Consider the following 20,178-nt stretch of genomic DNA (forward strand, 5'->3'; position numbering starts at 1 on the left):
AACTTGATCATGTCTCCTACAAAACTGGGGCAAAACAAATTTACAGACTAGTATTCATACCAGAAATTTATTTTAGTTTATTTTAGAAAACTGTTTTCTTAAAAAGTTAAAACATTTTTCAGAATAAGATAGAATATAAATATAAATGGACTTTAAAAGTTTTTTTCTAATTCCTAACCTGAGTAGTGAGTACACTGGTATTTAATTATTATTCCTTTGAACCATATTACACATTACACACAAATATTACATGTAATCTTCTGTACGTATGAAATAGTTAATAAAAACTAACTATTCAAGATGCAATGAAGAAAGAAGCCATCATTTTTAAAACTTCTGCACATACTGTACGGTACAATTAAAGTTTATGAAAAAATTTAAAATGCAGATTTAAAACATTTACTATCAGGTGAATAAATTTCTTAAATAAAACCATTATCCTTACAGTTTCCAAAAAATTGAACCTCATTAAAGTTAACTATTATTTCAAAACAAATGGAATATGTTATGGTGTGAATATCTCTATTCCCCTAAAGTTCCTACGTAGAAATCCTAACCCCAACCCCCAGAATTATAATATTAAGTGAGGCCTATGGGAGGTGATTAGATCACAAGCCCACCCTCCCAATGACCAAATTAGCACCCTTATAAAAGAAGCCTGAGGGAGCTTGTTTGCGCCCCTCCCACCATGTGAGGACACAGCTAGAAGGCACCATCTGTGAGCAATGGGCCCTCCCCAGACACCCAAATCTGCCAGAGTCTTATCTTGGACTTCTCAGCCTCCAGAACTGTGAAAAATAAATTTCTGTTTATAAGCTACCAAATGTAGGGTGTTTTGTTATAGCAGCATGAATGAACTAAAGATAAAATACTGTACTATATTACCTTACTTTTAAAAGGAAAAACATCTAATGAAGATATAAAGTTCAAGAGATATGGTTTTAAGATAAAGAGAAAGGAAAATATGCTGCTTTTCTGTCTGTCAACTTTATATTATTTATATACAGATAGAATATGGCTGCCTGTAGGCACACCTGAATGCATTCCTCAAAATTAAGAGCCTAAATAAAATATATAATGTACATATAATGGAGAGTCTCATCAAATCATGGGAAATACAAATTTCAATTAAATGAGAAAGGTAGTTAAAACATTTTCAATGATCAGTTCAGTTTACCCAACAGAATAAAAAAGAAATAAAGTTCGAGATGTGACAAGCAGCATGCCAGACACTATTCTTCTCTCTTCTAATTAGTCATTATTCCTTAATTTCTAGTTTAAGAAAAGCCACCAAGGCAGAATCAATATTTACCACTATAGGCTGGCTGGGTAGCTCAGCTGGTTAGAGCGCAGCCTTATAACCCCAATGTGACGGGTTCAGATCTCTGTACCGGCCAGCCGCAAAAAAAATTACCATTATAAGAATGTATCAAGTTGCATGATCCCAACTTCTAAAATAAAAGTTTAGTCTTGATATAAGAAAAGTACAGGCAATGAAAATAAAAGTAGATAAATTGAACTGCATAAAAATTTAAAACTTCTGTGCATTAAAGGACACATTCAACAGAGTGAAAAGGCAGCTCACAGAATGGGAGAAAATACTTGCAAACCATATATCTGTTAAGGGGTTAATATCCGAAACACATAAAGAACTTCTACAACTCAACAACAAAAAAAACCAATCCAATTTAAAAATGGGCAAAAAACTTGAATAGTTAGCAAGAAAGTGGTAAAGGGCCACAAAAAATGATTACATTGTATAATGATAAATACTGTAATTATCCTGATTTGAGCAGCACATATTGCACACAGTCATTGATATTCAATGCTGTACCCCACAGATATGTACAATCATGTTCCAATAAAAAAAATTTTTGAAAGAAGAAAAATAAATAAATAAATAAATAAATAAATAAATAAATAAATAAATAAATAAATAAATAAATAAAAGTTTAGTCTTGAATGTGGTTTACCTAAGATGAGTGAAGATATAACTATTAACAAAAATGACACTGACTTGGCTGAATTCAAAACCATCTCAATTTAAATGCTAATAACTGTTATAGTAACTATTTTGTAACATACTTAAGAGAATATATTTTCAGTTTAAATAAATCAGCACAGAGCACGGTACCTGGCACAAAGTACAAGTGTTGGATGAATTAATAAAGCATGGCTTTATGCATTGGTTTGAAACTTTGGGTAATACCCTGAAATTTGCATACACAACAGATAAACCTACTTGTACCATCTAGCTAATAATCCTTAAACCCCCTCTAAATTATTCCTTCATAGTAGTTAACCATGTTAAGTTTGAACACTCCTAGTAGGACTATCTTCTAAGATTATCTACACTCCAACTTCAAAGAACTATGTCAGAAAGTTCTTCTTTACCTTTACCAAAATGAAAAATGTCTCCCTGAAACTTATCTTGCATTAAATTCAGTCCTTCTAGGAGAAGTCTAATTCCCTTCTTTATACGGCCCATTTCTAACATATAAAGAAAGCATGTATGCTTATCTCTTCCAGGCTAAGGACACCTAGGTCCTTCATACATTTATCATAGAACAGAGTTCCCCTAATAAAAAAATACTACCATATCAGGCACCTAGCTCAACTATATTAAAACTGATTTTCCTTCAAAATCTATATCACAGTAATAATTTAAAAGTCAATTAGATTATCCACGCTAAAGAAGAAAGCCAGTGCAGCCAGGTCTTCTGTGACTCTGGAATCTCCAACCTTCAATTTGACTCTCAACAAACTATGTAAAAAAAGAGAGTGTATTACACCACTTATTTATTTTCTCTATTATTTTATTGGGGGCAGGGTTGATGCAAAATAAATAACAAACCTGAAATTTAGCCACGCAACTGGAATTGCAAAAGTTATACAGTTTTCCATCAGGCATTGTGGCTTGGTATTGAGGTAAAGAGTTTCGCTTACAAAAATGGCAAATGATTCCCAAACCTAGGAGAAAAGGTACATATCTTATTTCTTAAAAAGTAATAAAAGTTTCTTAAAAATCTTAACTGACCGTTATTTTTTAATGAAAACCAATGATGGATGAAACAACAATTTAAGCTAAGAACACTGATATGGAGAGAACCTCAATAATATTAAAAAATTAAAAGTATGGAATGATCAAAATATTTTACAATAAGATTAAAAAATAAATAAATAAATAAATAAAAGCAGTTAAATACAAGCATAAAAATAAAGTTCCATGAGAAAGCAGTTATTTATGCAAACAGTAATTATGTCACTAAAGTTTTTAAACTTTACAAATACCTGAAACTTACTTTGTGATTTTGCATATTTTGTCTTGTGACTGTTCATGCAAGCAGTTGAACAATATGGCTCCATATATCCATTAGGACCTATACACTGAGTCATATCAAAAAACCTACACTGTGTTCGGCAACCAGTACAAGTTGTCAGTTTTCCATATTTCTAAAATTTGAAACAAAAAGATAATTTTAAAAACCACAATTTAACTAGAAAAAAATCATATTTTTCATTTCACCTTTTGTCTCTGCAAAACAATTGTTAATCTTTAATCAGGTTTAAAGAGTCAAACTGTTAACTGCAATAATTGCTAAATTGGGTTCAAACAAAGCAATGATCATAAGCTAAGTCTAATGCAAAAATAAAGTATTTTTCTCTATTTAGTTCAACAAATCCCTACATATAGCTAAGTTTAACAAATCCCTTACACATAGGTAAGCAAAAACTAAACATCTAGGAAAGGCACTGTGTTTTTTGTTTACAATGAGGACACAGTTCTTTGTCATTTGACAGAGAAATTAAACGCAGCAATGAAATGTAAGACCTAATTACTTGAAGACTTGAAATACTTTCCATTGAGCTGCTGTTGTTTCAAGCACTTTAAGAACTTCTCTTAAAAAATGATTTACCATTTATCTACTGTATTTAAAACCTCATACAACCACAGTACATATTAACTAAAGCTAATAATTAGTCAACGGATGGTAATAAAGTTAATCCTGCCACGGGTGAATATTTGCCAAATATTAGGTAACTTAAAGACATGATATAAAGAATATGAAAGTAAGGGCCGACCCTGTGGCTCACTCGGGAGAGTGCAGCGCTGGGAGCACCAAGGCCGCGGGTTCAGATCCTATATAGGGATGGCCAGTGCACTCACTGGCTGTGCGCAGTGCGGGCGACACCAAGCCAAGGGGTACGATCCCCTTACTGGTCACAAAAAAAAAAAAAAAAAAAAACAGTAAAGAATAAGGTAAGACCAAAGGGGGTACTTCAAAATTCACTAGGACAAAAGCACTACCACTGAAATATACACAGTCTTACAAAAATACAATTCAGATGAACTGGTGGTGTTTGTATGAAAAAATTAACTTGTTTGTCACAATTACAGATCAACCACAAGGAAAAGCAAGCCTTTAAGTGCAACTTGTATTAATCCCCTCAGTGGTTACAGTGCTGTCATAATAAAGTTAAATGAAGCATTACAAATCATGTTGTGAAATATTGTAGCAATCATCCACCTGTGTTGAAATTAACTCCATCTTTATACCTGAAATCATCTAGTATGAGGATATAAGAAGGCCTCAAAATGTTCCATGGATGGATGAATAGATGTCAGGGAGGATGACAGTCAGGCCAAAAATAACACATGAAATGGATAAACTGCATGGAAAAACTTCACAAACATCACAGGATTTCAGAAAAATGAACATAATAAAGTGAAGGAAAAAACAATAAAAAACAAAGAGATAACATCAACATCAAAAAAGAAAAAGAAGAAAACTTTCTCAGCATGCAACAAATAGAACAAGCATGAGTAAACATAGCTGTTTATGTGCCAGGAATGTTTGTTACATTCATTCTCGTACTACAAAAAAAATAACCCATGCTGCCTATTCCTCATTTACTCAAATATCACCTAAAGGAAGCCCTAAATTTTACTTTTCACAGTGGAAAACAACTCATTCTTCAATCTCTGATAGGCCCCAAAAAGAAATACTCATCAAAAGCAAAAGAATGGTAACATGGAACAAACAAGAATGACTACAAATATATTACATCTAATTACGACTCACAACAGAGAAGAATGCTCTGTTTTTTGGCATTTCCTGAGGCCTATTTGACGACTTAAATTTTTATACTGGAAAAATGCCAAAAAACAGATCCTATTGTTTTATTAACAACAGAAGATGAAAGAATGTTTAAAACTTGGAACCATAGTACAAATTAGGGATACCAAAAAATATTCAGGATACCTGCCACCGTGTTGCAGGATTACAGAGAGAAAAACGCAGCTTCCTCTAAATGTATGTGTGAGGTCTCCATGCATCAACACCAATAAAGAATTCTTTTACCAATATAAATGAAGCCTAACCATCTAATCAAATCTTGATTTGATTTTTTAAAAACTTATTAGAAACATTCTTCAAGTTGACTGAGTGAGTCTATCACTTGAATGTGTGATCCCAACACAAATTTTACTGGCAGGATGATTAATTAGTAACTACGACATCAGGTAATCAAGGAGCTCAACAACTGGTCTACACTGACAAATATTTTTATCTGAAGAGAATGAGAAAGTACTGTTAGAAAAACAAAATCATTAATATTGACAATATTTCAACACTGCCACTTTCATAGCTACCACTACTTCGAAAACCAAAGGACTCAATAAGAGAACATCAGCAAAAAAGAAATTAAACTTTCATGCCATGTTTGCTCAGCTTCGTATGTAAATTATAAAAATAATCATTTAAATTTCATACAAATTTTCTATGCACCCTATAAAATATGCATTTATTTAAAATCTAAAGGAACAAAACTAAATAGAACAAATTCAGAGTTAAAAATACTCTCTTTTCAGGCACACATAATTCTATATAGTACATCAGTGAAAAAGAAAGATTAAAACAAGATATTAGTAAGATAAAAGATAGATGTGATGGGGAAGTTTGTTACAAATTGGCTCATTTTTCAATCTACTCATTTAAAACATGTGCATTATATTTTAATTGTAATCAATTCCACATGAATACCAAAATCAACCATAACATGATTTTAAAAGTTTTCTCCTAATTTTTTCTTCTACATGTAGGGAATACATTTCATTCAGTACATTTGACCAAGCCAGTGGACCACATAGGAAAGTGTTCGAAAGAGAAAAGTTTGATATACCTGTTGCTACAAATCTGATCTAGGAAATGGGGCCCCAAGATAGAGCCTGCACATAATCTACTTCCAAGCCACATTCAAATACTTAACTTGGGTCCAATGACAATGCACGGGGAAAAAAAAAAAATCATCTTTACATTTACTGACATCTAACTGAAACGTAACTTTCTCTCTCATTCTCACTGCAGGCAACAAACCAACCACATTAGTTTACCAGAAACTGTGACTGTCAAAAACAAAAATTCCCAATTTTTATATCATACTTGTTGCAGATACCTCAATATATCATTGACACTCAACTTTACTTCAAAATTATAGTTATTAACCACTGTATCTTATTCCTTAAAGCATTACTGCATAATAAAGCAGCGCATATACTGCATTTCAAATTTTAAAAAACATTTTGGTAACCATATTTTGATATAATTGGTTCTCTTTATAATCATTTTATTTTATGCATTTAATAACATTCTGAGAATGGGTCTGTTCCTATTACCAAAGAAGTCCAAAGCACAGAAATAGTGAAGAACCCTAATCAGAAGTGGTGATAAAAAAAAAATGGCACAATACAGTACTATTTTTTAAACTAAGTAAGATTAAGAGATAAATTCAAGTAAAAATAATACTTCCTTTATTCCATAAAACCCTGAAATCATCTATGTTGCAAGATCTGCTTATACAAAGAAAAAAAGGTCTAAAAAAATTAACACACCATCATATTTTAGTTTTCTCCACTATTGTACAGTTTATGATATTTTTTAAAACACATCTTCTACTTTTAATTTTAAAAAAGTCAAGAACTGAGAAGGTCATCACTCGGACGTGACAGTGAAATCATACAGCAAGATAAAAAACGTAGGAGTGTGAGGCAGAACCTAGGTCACCTGTGAGTAAAGAAGAATGGCCAAGAGATCAGCAGATGGCAACAAGACTTAGAAACACATATAGCCAGATGGCATGAACTTCAAAAGAGCAGAGTCTGCAAGAGGACAATAGGGACCATGGAGAATACCTATGCTATTTGCTATTTACTGACGCTGAAGTAGGTGGGGTGTGAGGGAAAAAGTTAATGTCATTTGAGATTGCTATACAGTAAAATGCTGTCCTCAAGTGCAAAGTCACTTTACAGCCAGAATACGGAAGGGAAAGTTCCCAGAAGATTAAGAATGTCAGAGAGGATTTTGTTATCTATTGCTGCTTAATAAACCATGCTAACCTTGAAGTTGATACAACAAGCAAACAGAAAGGACACTGTTGGGAGGGAGGAGGGAGGGGGGAGAGGGAGGAGGGAGGGAGGTTTCGGTAATGGGCCACAATAATCAACCACATTGTATATCGACAAAATAAAATTAAGAAAAAATAAAAAATAAAAATAAAATAAAATAAAATAAAAATTTAAAAAGGTTTAAAACAAACAAAAAAAACATGCTAAAACTTAAAAATAAATTAACTAATTAATTTAATTAATTTTCTAATGACAATGGATGCTAAAAATAGTGAGTGAAAAGTGTCTTGAGCAGGATATTTACAATAGTGTCAAATATACCCCCCTGCCCCTGAATTAACAAAACTTGATAGATACAGAGGGAAAATTAGCAATTTTACCCTAGAGAAATCACAGACACCACCTTAACCAAGTTAACACACAGATATGGGACAGATATCATGTACCTCCTGATGTGATGCACTAAGGACACGTGACTTATGAGGTATTCATGCCAAAAATGCATTACCTCAAACTTTTTTTTTTTTTAAATAATTTGAACATTTCTCTCTTTTTTTGCAGCTGGCTGGTATGGGGATATGAGTATCTGAACCTGTGACCTTGGTGTTTGAAACCTATGCACTAACCAACTGAGCTAACTGGCCAGCCCACATTACCTCAATCAAATCCTGAGAAAATACTAGACAAACACAAATTGAGGGCACTACACAAAATGGCCTGTAGTATTCATAAAAGACAGATTAGGGAACAGTTCAGGTTAAAGCAGGAATTCCACCCCAAGCCCTGGGGAAAAAAAGAAAAATGAATGAAGTGAGCCCTACGTACTTGTCTGGAGGCAGTTGATTGCGGCGGGGGGGGGGGGGGGGGGGGGGCTAGTAGTTTCACTGAGTTGAAGAAACAGATGGAGTCAGGGCATCTAGACTTTGGGAAGCAGAATACTGAAGATGAGGAAGATGCACAAGAAAGAGCTCTGGTTATCTAAAAGAGTGGTACTATTCTTAAAAGAAGAAACCACCTAAGGCCAGAGTAAGAACAACAGAACCACAAAAAAGCAATAGGTAGACAATTCCCAAAGCACACACAGGGCTGGGAGTACTCTGTGTACTCAGCTACCTGTTCAAGACTAGGAAGACATAATTCAGGGAGATTTAGGTAGTATAGCGGGGATAAACTAGCCCTAGACTAAGGTCTGTTCTATCAAAGGCTATTATAAAAGCTTAAAAGCAAGCCTCACAAGGATCCAAATAACTCCAGCAATTTGACTGCATGCCAGAAAGAAGTCCAAAACCATTTAATGAAATCCAGCAACCAAAAATGTAGAATTCACAATAGTATTTGGAATCAAATAAAATATTACCAAGCATTCTGCAAAAAAGCAGAAAAATATGACCGACTGCTAAGAAAAAAAACCAAAAAACAAAAACTATAGAAACAGATCTTGAAATAACAAATATGAAAATAGTAGCAAAAGATCTTAGAAAAAACAATCATAAATATGGTAATATATTTAAAAAGTAGTAGAGGAAAACATCAACATAAATAGGCAACAAATGTACACTATAAAAAGACCCTAACAGTACTTTTAGAGATGAAAAATACACTACATGAAAAATATACTACATGGCACTAACAGTTGATTAGAAAAGATCAGTGAATTTAAAGATACAGCAATAGAAACTCTCCAATGGCAGGTTAGCTGGCTTGGTTAGAGGGAGGTGCTGATAACACTCAGGTTAAGGGCCAGCCACCCCCACCCCAAACAAAAAAATTTTAACTCTCCAAAATAGAGCATAGAAGGAAAAAAAGATTTGGGGGTGGGAGGTAGGGGGAGAGAAGAGGACAACAGAGTCTCAGTGACCCAAGGACAATAGCGGGAAGTCTAATACAAGCATATCTAGAATTGGGATCTCAGGAAAAAAAGGGGTAAAAGGACTGAAAAAATAGTTAAAGAAATAATGGCCTATGATCCTGGATGGGATCCTAGATAAGAAATAAATTTTTTGGGCCGGCCCGGTGGCACACTAGGAAGAGTGCAGCGCTTGGGAGCGCAGCGGCGCTCCCGCCGCGGGTTCGGATCCTATATAGGAATGGCCGGTGTGCTCACTGGCTGAGCGCGGTGCGGGAGACACCACGCCAAGGGTTGCGATCCCCTTACCGGTCACAAAAAGACAAAAAAAAAAAAAAAATGAAAGAAAGAAATTTTTCATTTGCTATGGAGGGACATTAACGGACAAAATATGAATAAGGTCTATAGTTTATCAATGTAAATTTCCTTATTTTGATCACTGCACTACAGTTAAAATTATTCCTGTAATACGTTTATTATTCATGTACTAATTTATTCATCTGGATTAACAGAAACATAGACTTGGAAATTTTTTTGAAAGAAAAGATGTTTCTTTACCTTTCAGGTAGGCACGAAAGAAAGGGATTTTAATATCCTATGGATAAATGCCTACTGTGTACAAAGTACTATGCACTAAAAAATTATATCTGAAAATAATTTTCTAAGAGCATAAACATCTAAAGGCAAATGAACATATCAGAAGAAAATACTTACATGGAAATTTAGTGAAATTAGAAAATCTCTTTTGGAGATAAAATATAAGTTCATAAATTTTAATATACTTCAAAATGCATGTGATTTAGGGCCTTAAACCTCATCTACTTCACTGCTTACCTCAGGCTGCATCAAGAAAGAGTCCTGCATGTGATCTCGAACCTCTTTCAGGAAGCTTGGATGGCTACCTACCTAAAAAAAGATTTTAGAAGACTTTATAAATACATATAAAGAAAGGCTGATAGACTGAAAAGTAAATAAGCAGTCTATAAAAGCTGATTCTCAATTATCTGTTTTCTGACTTACAAACTCATTCCAACTTTTAAAAATGCCAATCTGTCCTATCCCCACTGCTGTTGCCCAATTTACAAAAGAATCATCAAATACCTTTAATGATCCTAGAAAAAATGACATAATGATAAAACAATAATACAATAATGGAGTAAGGAATTAAAGATAGACACTTAGATTGACTTGCCTCCTTAATTGAGAAAAAAATAATCACTTATTTGTCTTAGACAACTTAGTGTGTTCTAAGATCTTTTTAAAACCTATTAAACTGTAATACTTATAATGAAATCTCAAAGCTCTCTAAATTAAGTAATTTGGAGATTACACAGTTACACTTTTCATCATCTGCAAAATGGGTTGTTTTGGAAATCCTTTTTTGAGCACATATAACAGTTTCCAGCACATAATACCAATTAACATCCTTACTCCTTGCAGAAAAGTTTAAAAAGAAAGGCTTCCTGCTTTCCATGAAAATCAAAATACTATGCTAAAAGAGGAAAACTACTGAAACACAAGTGATAAGCATTATATGGTCTCCACTGCCAGGATCTAGATTATTAGCTGGTGGTATTAGTATACTCCAGAAACTGAGTAATGAGAACACATAAACAAAGGCAGCCAAGTTAAATGTCAGAGACAAAGGTCAAAAGGGGGAAAAAAGAAAGATAAAAGAAAGATCACCATACAATTTTAGTTCCCAACCTGCAGAAAAAGAAGACATTTACTAGAGCACCTCATGTAGCTGTCTCCAAAAATGTCTGATTGGGTGGGTCCATTTATCAGTGAAAAGGAATGCACTGACTCCCACCTATCTGTTGACTTATAAATTATGAATATTTATTATATGAATTATAAAACATAAGCAAATAATACTTTACAAAATGAAAGATGTATTATTTTTAAATAATTTTAACTTTATTTAAGGAGAATGCAAAGAACATTTTCTATATCTACGAGAGCAGAATCATTTGGTGTCAGTGGAGGCTGTGTGGGGAGCAGTTATGAGGAACTCATACTCCTCCCAGTCAGCGTGGTGGTATCAGCCAAAGCCCAGAAAAGAGCCAGCACTCCCACACCCACTCAGCAATAACAAGAACCCCTTCCATGGGTCCCAACAGAGACCAGGCAGAGAGGCTGACCTTCTATACATCAACCTGGCAATAATGAAGTGTAGCCTTCCTTCCCTTGCTAGAACAGGGTCAAATGAAACAGAAGGTTTAAATATGATCCAGAGTCTCATAATACCCACAATGTTCAAGTTTCAATCAAAAATCACTTATCATATAGAAAACCAAGAAAACCACACTGTAAATCGAAAAAGACAATCAACAGATGCCAACACCGAAATTACAGAGATATTAAAATTATCTGACAAAGATTTTAAAGCAATCATAAAAATGCTTCAACCACCAGTACAAAGACAGTTAAAAACAAATGAAAAAACAGAAACTCTCAGCAAAGAAATGGAAGATAAAAAGAAGCACCAAACAGAAAGAAATCGGTGACCTAGAAGACAGATTAACAGAAATTATCCAATCTGTTAGGAACCTGTAGGACTATAACAAAAAATGTAACATTCATGCCATCGGAGTCCTGGAGGAAGGTAGAAGAAAAAGAGGACAGTGTAGAAAAGTCTTCAAAGAAAAACTTTCTGAAAATGTCTCAAGTTAGGCAAAACACACATATTTCATAAATTTTCAGATGGAAGAAGCTGAACAAACTCTAGAAAAGATAAACCTGAAGAAATACCATGATACATCACAGTCAAATTTTATAAAAACCAAAGATAATGAAAAAATCTTGAAACCAACAAGAAAAATAACACAGCTATTGGAGAAATACTATTGGAATAGTAGCCTGGAGAAACAGAAAATTTTAGACAACGGCACCTCTACTTCAGTCAAATACCACAGACTCTTAACCACACCCACACAAGAAAAGGCCAAGTACAGAGCCTAGACTTCCACCCAAGCCAGGCTGCAATGAGGTACCTCACGTAGCATCTTAGCCATGGTGAAGTCAGAGAAGACCAAGTAGGAAACTGAACTTCTATAGCACCAGGTGGTAATAAGATACCTTATCACCACCAAACACCTCCATCCCTACCCCAAACCCCTATAAGGCAGTCTGACATAATAGCAAGTCAGAACTTACACCAACAATTAGCAGTAATGGGGCCCAAATTGAAATAACAGAGTTTGAGGAGCATAATGGGGGGAAAAAAAAAAAAGAATAAAGCAAATTAAACAAAGCCTAAGGGGCCCATGGAACAAAATCAAGCAAACCAACATGCATATTATGAGAGTTATAGAAAAAGAAGAAAAATGGGCAGAAAGGTTATTTGAAAAAATTATGGCTGAAAATGTCCTGAATTTGATAACAGACACAAATCTACAAATCTCAGAAGCACAGCAAATTACAGGAGGATAAACTTAAAAAGACATACAATAAGTCACATTATAATCAAACTGCTGAAAGACCAAGACAAAGAGAATCTTTAGAGAAGAGAGGAGTGATTCAGCATAAGAAATCCTCAATAAGGTTAACTACCAGTTTCACAAAAGAAACCAAGAAGACCAAAAGACACTGGAAAGACATATTTAAAATGCTGAAAGAAAAAAGTTTTCAAACAATACTATATGCAGCAAAACTATCACCCCAAAATGAAGGAAAATAAAGACGTACCCAAATAAACAAAAGCCAAGGGAGTTTGTTACCTACAAGAAATACTAAAGGGAGTCAAAGTTTTTTACTGAGGGGTTTCAAGATGGCCGCGGCTGCGGCGGCTGGCGCGGAATAGCTGAGGTGGAAAAGGTGGCCACTGGGCCTCAGGCAGCCGGGAAACTTGTGGACCTTCCTCTGGCCATCTCTTAAGGGAGGACTGCTGCTGCTGGCAGGTCGTGGGGGCTCAACGCCACTTTGCCCCCGGCAGGAGAGGCTGCCTCATTTACAGGCAACAGCTTTGAAGTGTGGAGCAGGAAAAGAACTGATTCTTAGCTGCAAAAGTGAGTCTTGAAACAGGGAACACGGCGCCAGGGCTGCTGTGGATGCAGCCAGGATCCCGGAGGCTGGGGCCGCACTGAAGGCGGCCAGCTGCCCTATTCAAGATTCGAGGTTTCAGGCGGGCATTAAAGAAGACTCCTGGGAGCGCCCGAGCGGCGCCGCGACTGAACAGCCCGAGGCGGCAGCGCCAAGAACACGGAAGGCAACAAACCAGAGACAGAGCGAGCGCCCGACCTGGCACAGCACTGTGAGTGATCCCTGGCACAGCTCTGTTCGGGGGGTGGTTGCCCACGCGGCTCCCCGACTGCACCACCAGGCCACTCACTGCCCCGGTGCTGCCTCCATTTTCCCAGGTGCGGGCAGCTCCGCCCTGCTCGGCCATCACTGAGCCCATTTGCTTGGCCTGGCGCAGGGCTTTCCGGACCCTGCGGGCCGGCTTCCTCTCCCACTCCCTCCACGGTTCTCTGGCAGGGCTGGGGGTGTGGGGCGTCCCGACCAGTTTTGGGAGGGCTAGGAAGTACGGGCGGGCCGACTGTCACTCCACCACACCCTGGACTCCGGCCCCGGTAAACTTCCTGTTACTGGGAGGCAGATACCATCTCTGCGACCACCAGTTTGGAAAAAAGCCTAACGAATTTCTGGTTGGGAATAGTGTGGTAGGAGAGTTCCCAGGTCCGCTTGAACCTGCCGGAGAGCAGGCTGCAGGCGGGCACTAGACTCGGTTTATACCGGGGGGATACAAAGGTGAACAAGACCCGAGAAAGATCTACACAGTGTTACAAAGGCACCCAGAGAGACCGGTCGTCTGTGCCTAGCAGAAACCTGGTAGACTTCCTGGGCGAGGCGGTGCTGAGCAGGGTCTTGAAGGCCCAGCTGATAGACGAGGGGTGCAGAAGACACGCCCCAACCCAGCACAGTGTGCACAGAGGGGGGAGACGTGCGGCCAGGGAGGCAGAGACTCGACAGAAACCACACACCCGGTGGGGTCGCCACTGCACGATCTAACAGCCTGGGCCAGAGCACACGGAACGGGGAGAAGTCCTGTACAGAAAGTGAAAGCTCAACAGAGATCACACACCCTGTGGTACGTGATCCACCAGCCCAGCAGAGTACAAGCTGACCAGAAAGGTGGATCCCCGGAGAAGCCCAAGACCCGAGGCAACCACACACACAAGACACTAGAGGCCAACTGAGCAGTCACGGCGGGAGCCATACCAAATTGGCAACCACAGCAACATCCTAGTTAGTCATTAGTCTCAAACCGGTGGACTGTGAAACCCCCTGCCACAATGAATAAACACCAAAAAAAAGACACCAGAAATACAAAAAATCAAGAAAGTACACCACCAAAAGTTAATAAATCTCATACTCTAGATCCTATAGAACAAGAAGCCCTTGAAATAACTGACAAGGAATTTCGAGTGATAATTCTAAAGAAACTGAATGAGATACAAGAAAACTCAGCTAGACATCATGATGAAATGAGGAAAAGTATACAGGATCTGAAAGAGGAAATATACAAGGAAATCAATGTCCTGAAAAAAAATGTAGCAGAACTTGCTGAACTGAAGAAGTTATTCAGCGAAATAAAAAACACAACGGAGAGTTTAACCAGCAGGCTTGTCGAAGTTGAAGAGAGAACCTCTGAACTTGAAGATGGGCTGTTTGAAATAACACAAGCAGACAAAAAGAAAGAAAAAAGAATCAAGAACATGGAAGAAAATCTGAGAGAGATATCAGACAACCTCAAGCGCTCAAATATCCGAGTCATGGGTATTCCAGAAGGGGAGGAAAATGGAGATTCCATTGAAAACATATTCAACAAAATAGTGGCAGAAAACTTCCCAGGTATAGGAAAAATCACAGATCTTCAGATCCAGGAAGCTCAACGATCTCCAAACGTATTCAACCCAAAAAGGCCTTCTCCAAGACATGTCATAGTCAAATTGGCAAAACTCAGAGACAAAGAGAGAATCTTAAAAGCTGCAAGAGAGAAGCGTCAAATCACCTATAAGGGAGCCCCAATCAGGTTAACATCAGACTTTTCATCACAAACCCTAAAAGCTAGAAAGGAATGGGATGATATTTTCAAAATACTAAAAGACAAAGATTGCCAACCAAGAATACTCTACCCTGCAAGGCTATCCTTCCGAAATGAGGGGCAAATAGTATATTTCTCAGACAAACAAAAACTGCGGGAGTTCACTACCACAAGACCACCCTTACAAGAAATCCTCAAGGGAGTACTGGGTTTGGTTCCTGAAAAATAACTACCACTGCCATAAAAACCTAAGAAAAATCTAAACCCGCTAGTACAATAAAAATGGCATTCATGAAGAGAAAACAAGCTAACAAAAACACTATCTACAACCTAAGGAACCAACAAACAAAGAAACCAAACAGTAAATCAGAAAGCAAGGAACAAAAGACACCTAAGACAACCAAACAACCAATAAAATGCTAAGAATAAATCAACACCTTTCAATAACAACTCTTAATGTTAAAGGCTTAAATTCCCCAATTAAAAGACACAGACTGGCTGACTGGATCAAAAAGCAGGACCCAACTATATGCTGCCTACAAGAGACCCACCTCACCCATAAAGATTCACACAGACTAAGAGTGAAAGGATGGAAAAAGATTTACCATGCAAACAGAAAAGAAAAACGAGCTGGAGTGGCTATTCTTATATCTGACAAAATAGACTTTAAACTAAAAACCATAAAAAGAGACAATGAGGGACACTACTTAATGATAAAAGGACTGATCCATCAAGAAGACATAACAATCATAAATATGTATGCACCCAATGTTGGAGCAGCCAGATTTATAAAACAAACTCTATTAGACCTAAAGAAGGAAATAGACACTAATACCATAATAGCAGGGGACCTGAACACTCCACTGTCAATATTAGACAGATCATCTAGGCAAAGAATCAGTAGAGAAACACAAGATCTAAACAAGACTCTAGACCAATTGGAATTGGCAGATATCTACAGAACATTCCACCCAACAACCTCAGAATATTCATTCTTCTCATCAGCACATGGATCAGTCTCCAAGATAGATCACATATTAGGTCACAAATCAAGTCTCAATAAATTCAAAAAAATTGGAATTATCCCATGTATCTTCTCAGACCACAATGGATTAAAACTAGAAAGTAATAACAAGCGAAACTCAGGAAACTATACAAACACATGGAAATTAAACAGCATTCTACTTAATGACATATGGGTCCAAGAAGAAATCAAGCAGGAAATCAAAAAGTTTATTGAAACTAATGAAAACAATGATACATCATACCAAAACCTGTGGGATACTGCAAAAGCAGTATTGAGGGGAAAATTTATTGCATTAAATGCTCACTTCAGAAGAATGGAAAGATGGCAAGTGAACAACCTAACACTTCACCTTAAAGAACTAGAAAAACAAGAACAATCCAAACCTAAAATTAGCAGACGGAGAGAAATCATTAAGATCAGAGCAGAACTGAATGAAATTGAAAACCAAAAAACAATTCAAAAGATCAACGAATCAAAAAGTTGGTTTTTTGAAAAGATAAATAAAATTGACAAACCATTAGCATGGCTAACAAAAAAAAGAAGAGAGAAGACTCAAATAACAAAAATTAGAAATGAAAAAGGCGATATTACAACTGATTCATCTGAAATACAAGGAATCATTCGAGACTACTATAAACAACTATACGCCAACAAATTTGAAAATCTGGAGGAAATGGATAAATTTCTGGACACACACAAGCTCCCAAAACTGAACCGTGAAGACGTAGAAAATTTGAACAGACCAATAACAATAAAGGAGATTGAAGCTGTTATCAGAAGGCTCCCAACAAAGAAAAGCCCAGGACCAGATGGATTCACAGCAGAATTTTACCAAACATTCAAAGAGGAATTGACACTGATTCTTTACAAACTATTCCAAAAGATTGAAACGGACGCAAATCTCCCAAACTCATTCTATGAAGCAAACATCATCCTGATACCAAAACCAGGTAAAGATATAACCAAAAAAGAAAACTACAGGCCGATATCCTTGATGAATATAGATGCAAAAATCCTCACTAAAATACTAGCAAACAGAATACAGCAACACATACGAAAAATTATTCATCACGATCAAGTGGGATTCATCCCAGGGATGCAAGGTTGGTTCAACATACGCAAATCAATAAATGTGATACACCATATTAATAAACTCAAACACAAGGACCATATGATCATCTCTATAGATGCTGAAAAAGCATTTGATAAAGTTCAGCACTCATTCATGACAAAGACCCTCTATAAGTTAGGTATAGAGGGAAAGTATCTCAACATAATTAAAGCCATATATGCCAAACCCACTGCCAATATCATCCTGAATGGGGAAAAGCTGAAAGCTTTTCCTTTAAGAACAGGCACTAGACAAGGATGCCCACTCTCACCACTCCTATTCAACATAGTGTTGGAAGTACTAGCCAGAGCATTCAGAGAAGAGAAGGAAATAAAGGGCATCCAGATTGGAAAAGATGAAGTCAAACTGTCCCTGTTTGCAGATGACATGATCCTATATATCGAACAGCCTAAAACCTCTACAAAAAAACTCTTGGAATTGATAAATGATTTCAGCACAGTAGCAGGATACAAAATCAACACACAAAAATCAGTAGCATTTCGTTTCTCCAATAGTGAACATGCAGAACGAGAAATCAAGAAAGCCTGCCCATTTACAATAGCCACCAAAAAAATAAAATACTTAGGAATTGAGTTAACCAAGGAGGTGAATAATCTCTATAATGAGAACTACAAACCACTGCTGAGAGAAATTAGAGAGGATACAAGAAGATGGAAAGATATTCCATGCTCTTGGATTGGAAGAATCAACATAGTGAAAATGTCCATACTACCCAAAGTGATATACAAATTCAATGCAATCCCCATCAAAATTCCAAAGACATTTTTCTCAGAAATGGAAAAAACTATTCAGACATTTATATGGAACAATAAAAGACCACGAATAGCCAAAGCAATGCTCAGCAAAAAAAATAAAGCTGGAGGCATAACACTACCTGACTTTAAGCTATACTACAAAGCTATAATAACCAAAACAGTATGGTACTGGCATAAAAACAGACACACTGACCAATGGAATAGAATAGAGAATCCAGAAATCAACCCACACACTTACTGCCATCTGATCTTTGACAAAGGCACCAAGCCTATTCACTGGGGAAGGGACTGCCTCTTCAGCAAGTGGTGCTGGGATAACTGGATATCGATATGCAGGAGAATGAAACTAGATCCATACCTCTCACCGTATACTAAAATCAACTCAAAATGGATTAAGGATTTAAATATACACCCTGAGACAATAAAACTTCTTAAAGAAAACATAGGGGAAACACTTCAGGAAATAGGACTGGGCACAGACTTCATGAATACGACCCCAAAAGCACGGGCAACCAAAGGAAAAATAAACAAATGGGATTATATCAAACTAAAAAGCTTCTGCACAGCAAAAGAAACAATTAAAAGAGTTAAAAGACAACCAACAGAGTGGGAGAAAATATTTGCAAAATATACATCTGACAAAGGATTAATATCCAGAATATATAAGGAACTCAAACAACTTTACAAGAAGAAAACAAGCAACCCAATTAAAAAATGGGCAAAAGAGCTAAGTAGGCATTTCTCTAAGGAAGATATCCAAATGGCCAGCAGACATATGAAAAAATGCTCAACATCACTCAGCATCCGGGAAATGCAAATCAAAACCACATTGAGATACCATCTAACCCCAGTTAGGATGGCTAAAATCCAAAAGACTATGAACGATAAATGCTGGCGAGGCTGCGGAGAAAAAGGAACTCTCATACATTGTTGGTGGGACTGCAAAATGGTGCAGCCTCTATGGAAAATGGTATGGAGGTTCCTTAAACAATTGCAGATAGACCTACCATACGACCCAGCCATCCCACTGTTGGGAATATACCCAGAGGAATGGAAATCATCAAGTCGAAGGTATACCTGTTCCCCAATGTTTATCGCAGCACTCTTTACAATAGCCAAGAGTTGGAACCAGCCCAAATGCCCATCATCAGATGAGTGGATACGGAAAATGTGGTACATCTACACAATGGAATACTACTCAGCTATAAAAACGAATGAAATACTGCCATTTGCAACAACATGGATGGACCTCGAGAGAATTATATTAAGTGAAACAAGTCAGGCACAGAAAGAGAAATACCACATGTTCTCACTTATTGGTGGGAGCTAAAAATTAATATATAAATTCACACACACACATACACACATACACACACAAACGGGGGGGGGGAAGAAGATATAACAACCACAATTATTTGAAGTTGATACAACAAACAAACAGAAAGGACATGGTTGGGGGGAGGGGGGGAGGGAGAAGGGAGGGAGGTTTTGGTGATGGGGAGCATTAATCAGCTACAATGTATATCGACAAAATAAAATGAAAAAAAAAAAAAAAAAAAAGTTTTTTACTGAAATGAAAGGACACTTAAACCAATCTTCAGTAAATATACGGGCAAATATAAAACACAATATTATTGTATTTTTGGTTTACAAGCCCACTTTTTATTTCCTACATGATTTTAAGGACAAATACACCCAAAAAATTTTTATGTCTGTATTAGGAATACCATATTTAAAGATGAATTTGAGACAAAAAAAGGGAAGGGGCAGAGATATGCTATAGCAGAGTTTTAAAATGCTAATTAAATTGTTATCAATTCACACTAGATTGTTATACATGTAGAATGTTAAATGTAATCCTCCCATTGTAACCATGAAGGAAATGTCAAAAAATTATACACAGAAGAAAATTTCGGGAGAAGTGAATCAAAATAATTCACTACAAACAATCAACTAAACATAAA

The 20,178-nt window shown here is 36.7% G+C and overlaps 1 protein-coding gene across 1 annotated transcript in view; it reads right to left on the reverse strand.

Moving 5' to 3' along the window:
- Nucleotides 1-20,178, reverse strand: part of ZMYM2 (zinc finger MYM-type containing 2) — a 115,972-nt gene that overhangs the window by 37,983 nt on the left and 57,811 nt on the right. The window contains exons 8-10 of the mRNA XM_063102594.1: nucleotides 10,086-10,157; nucleotides 3,303-3,453; nucleotides 2,855-2,970 (exon numbers count right to left, since the gene is read on the reverse strand). Of these exons, the coding sequence (XP_062958664.1) occupies nucleotides 2,855-2,970; nucleotides 3,303-3,453; nucleotides 10,086-10,157 (339 nt within the window). The remainder of the gene's footprint in view (nucleotides 1-2,854; nucleotides 2,971-3,302; nucleotides 3,454-10,085; nucleotides 10,158-20,178) is intronic.

The sequence above is a fragment of the Cynocephalus volans genome, chromosome 7, assembly GCF_027409185.1.
Source record: "Cynocephalus volans isolate mCynVol1 chromosome 7, mCynVol1.pri, whole genome shotgun sequence".
Taxonomy (NCBI): Eukaryota; Metazoa; Chordata; class Mammalia; order Dermoptera; family Cynocephalidae; genus Cynocephalus; species Cynocephalus volans.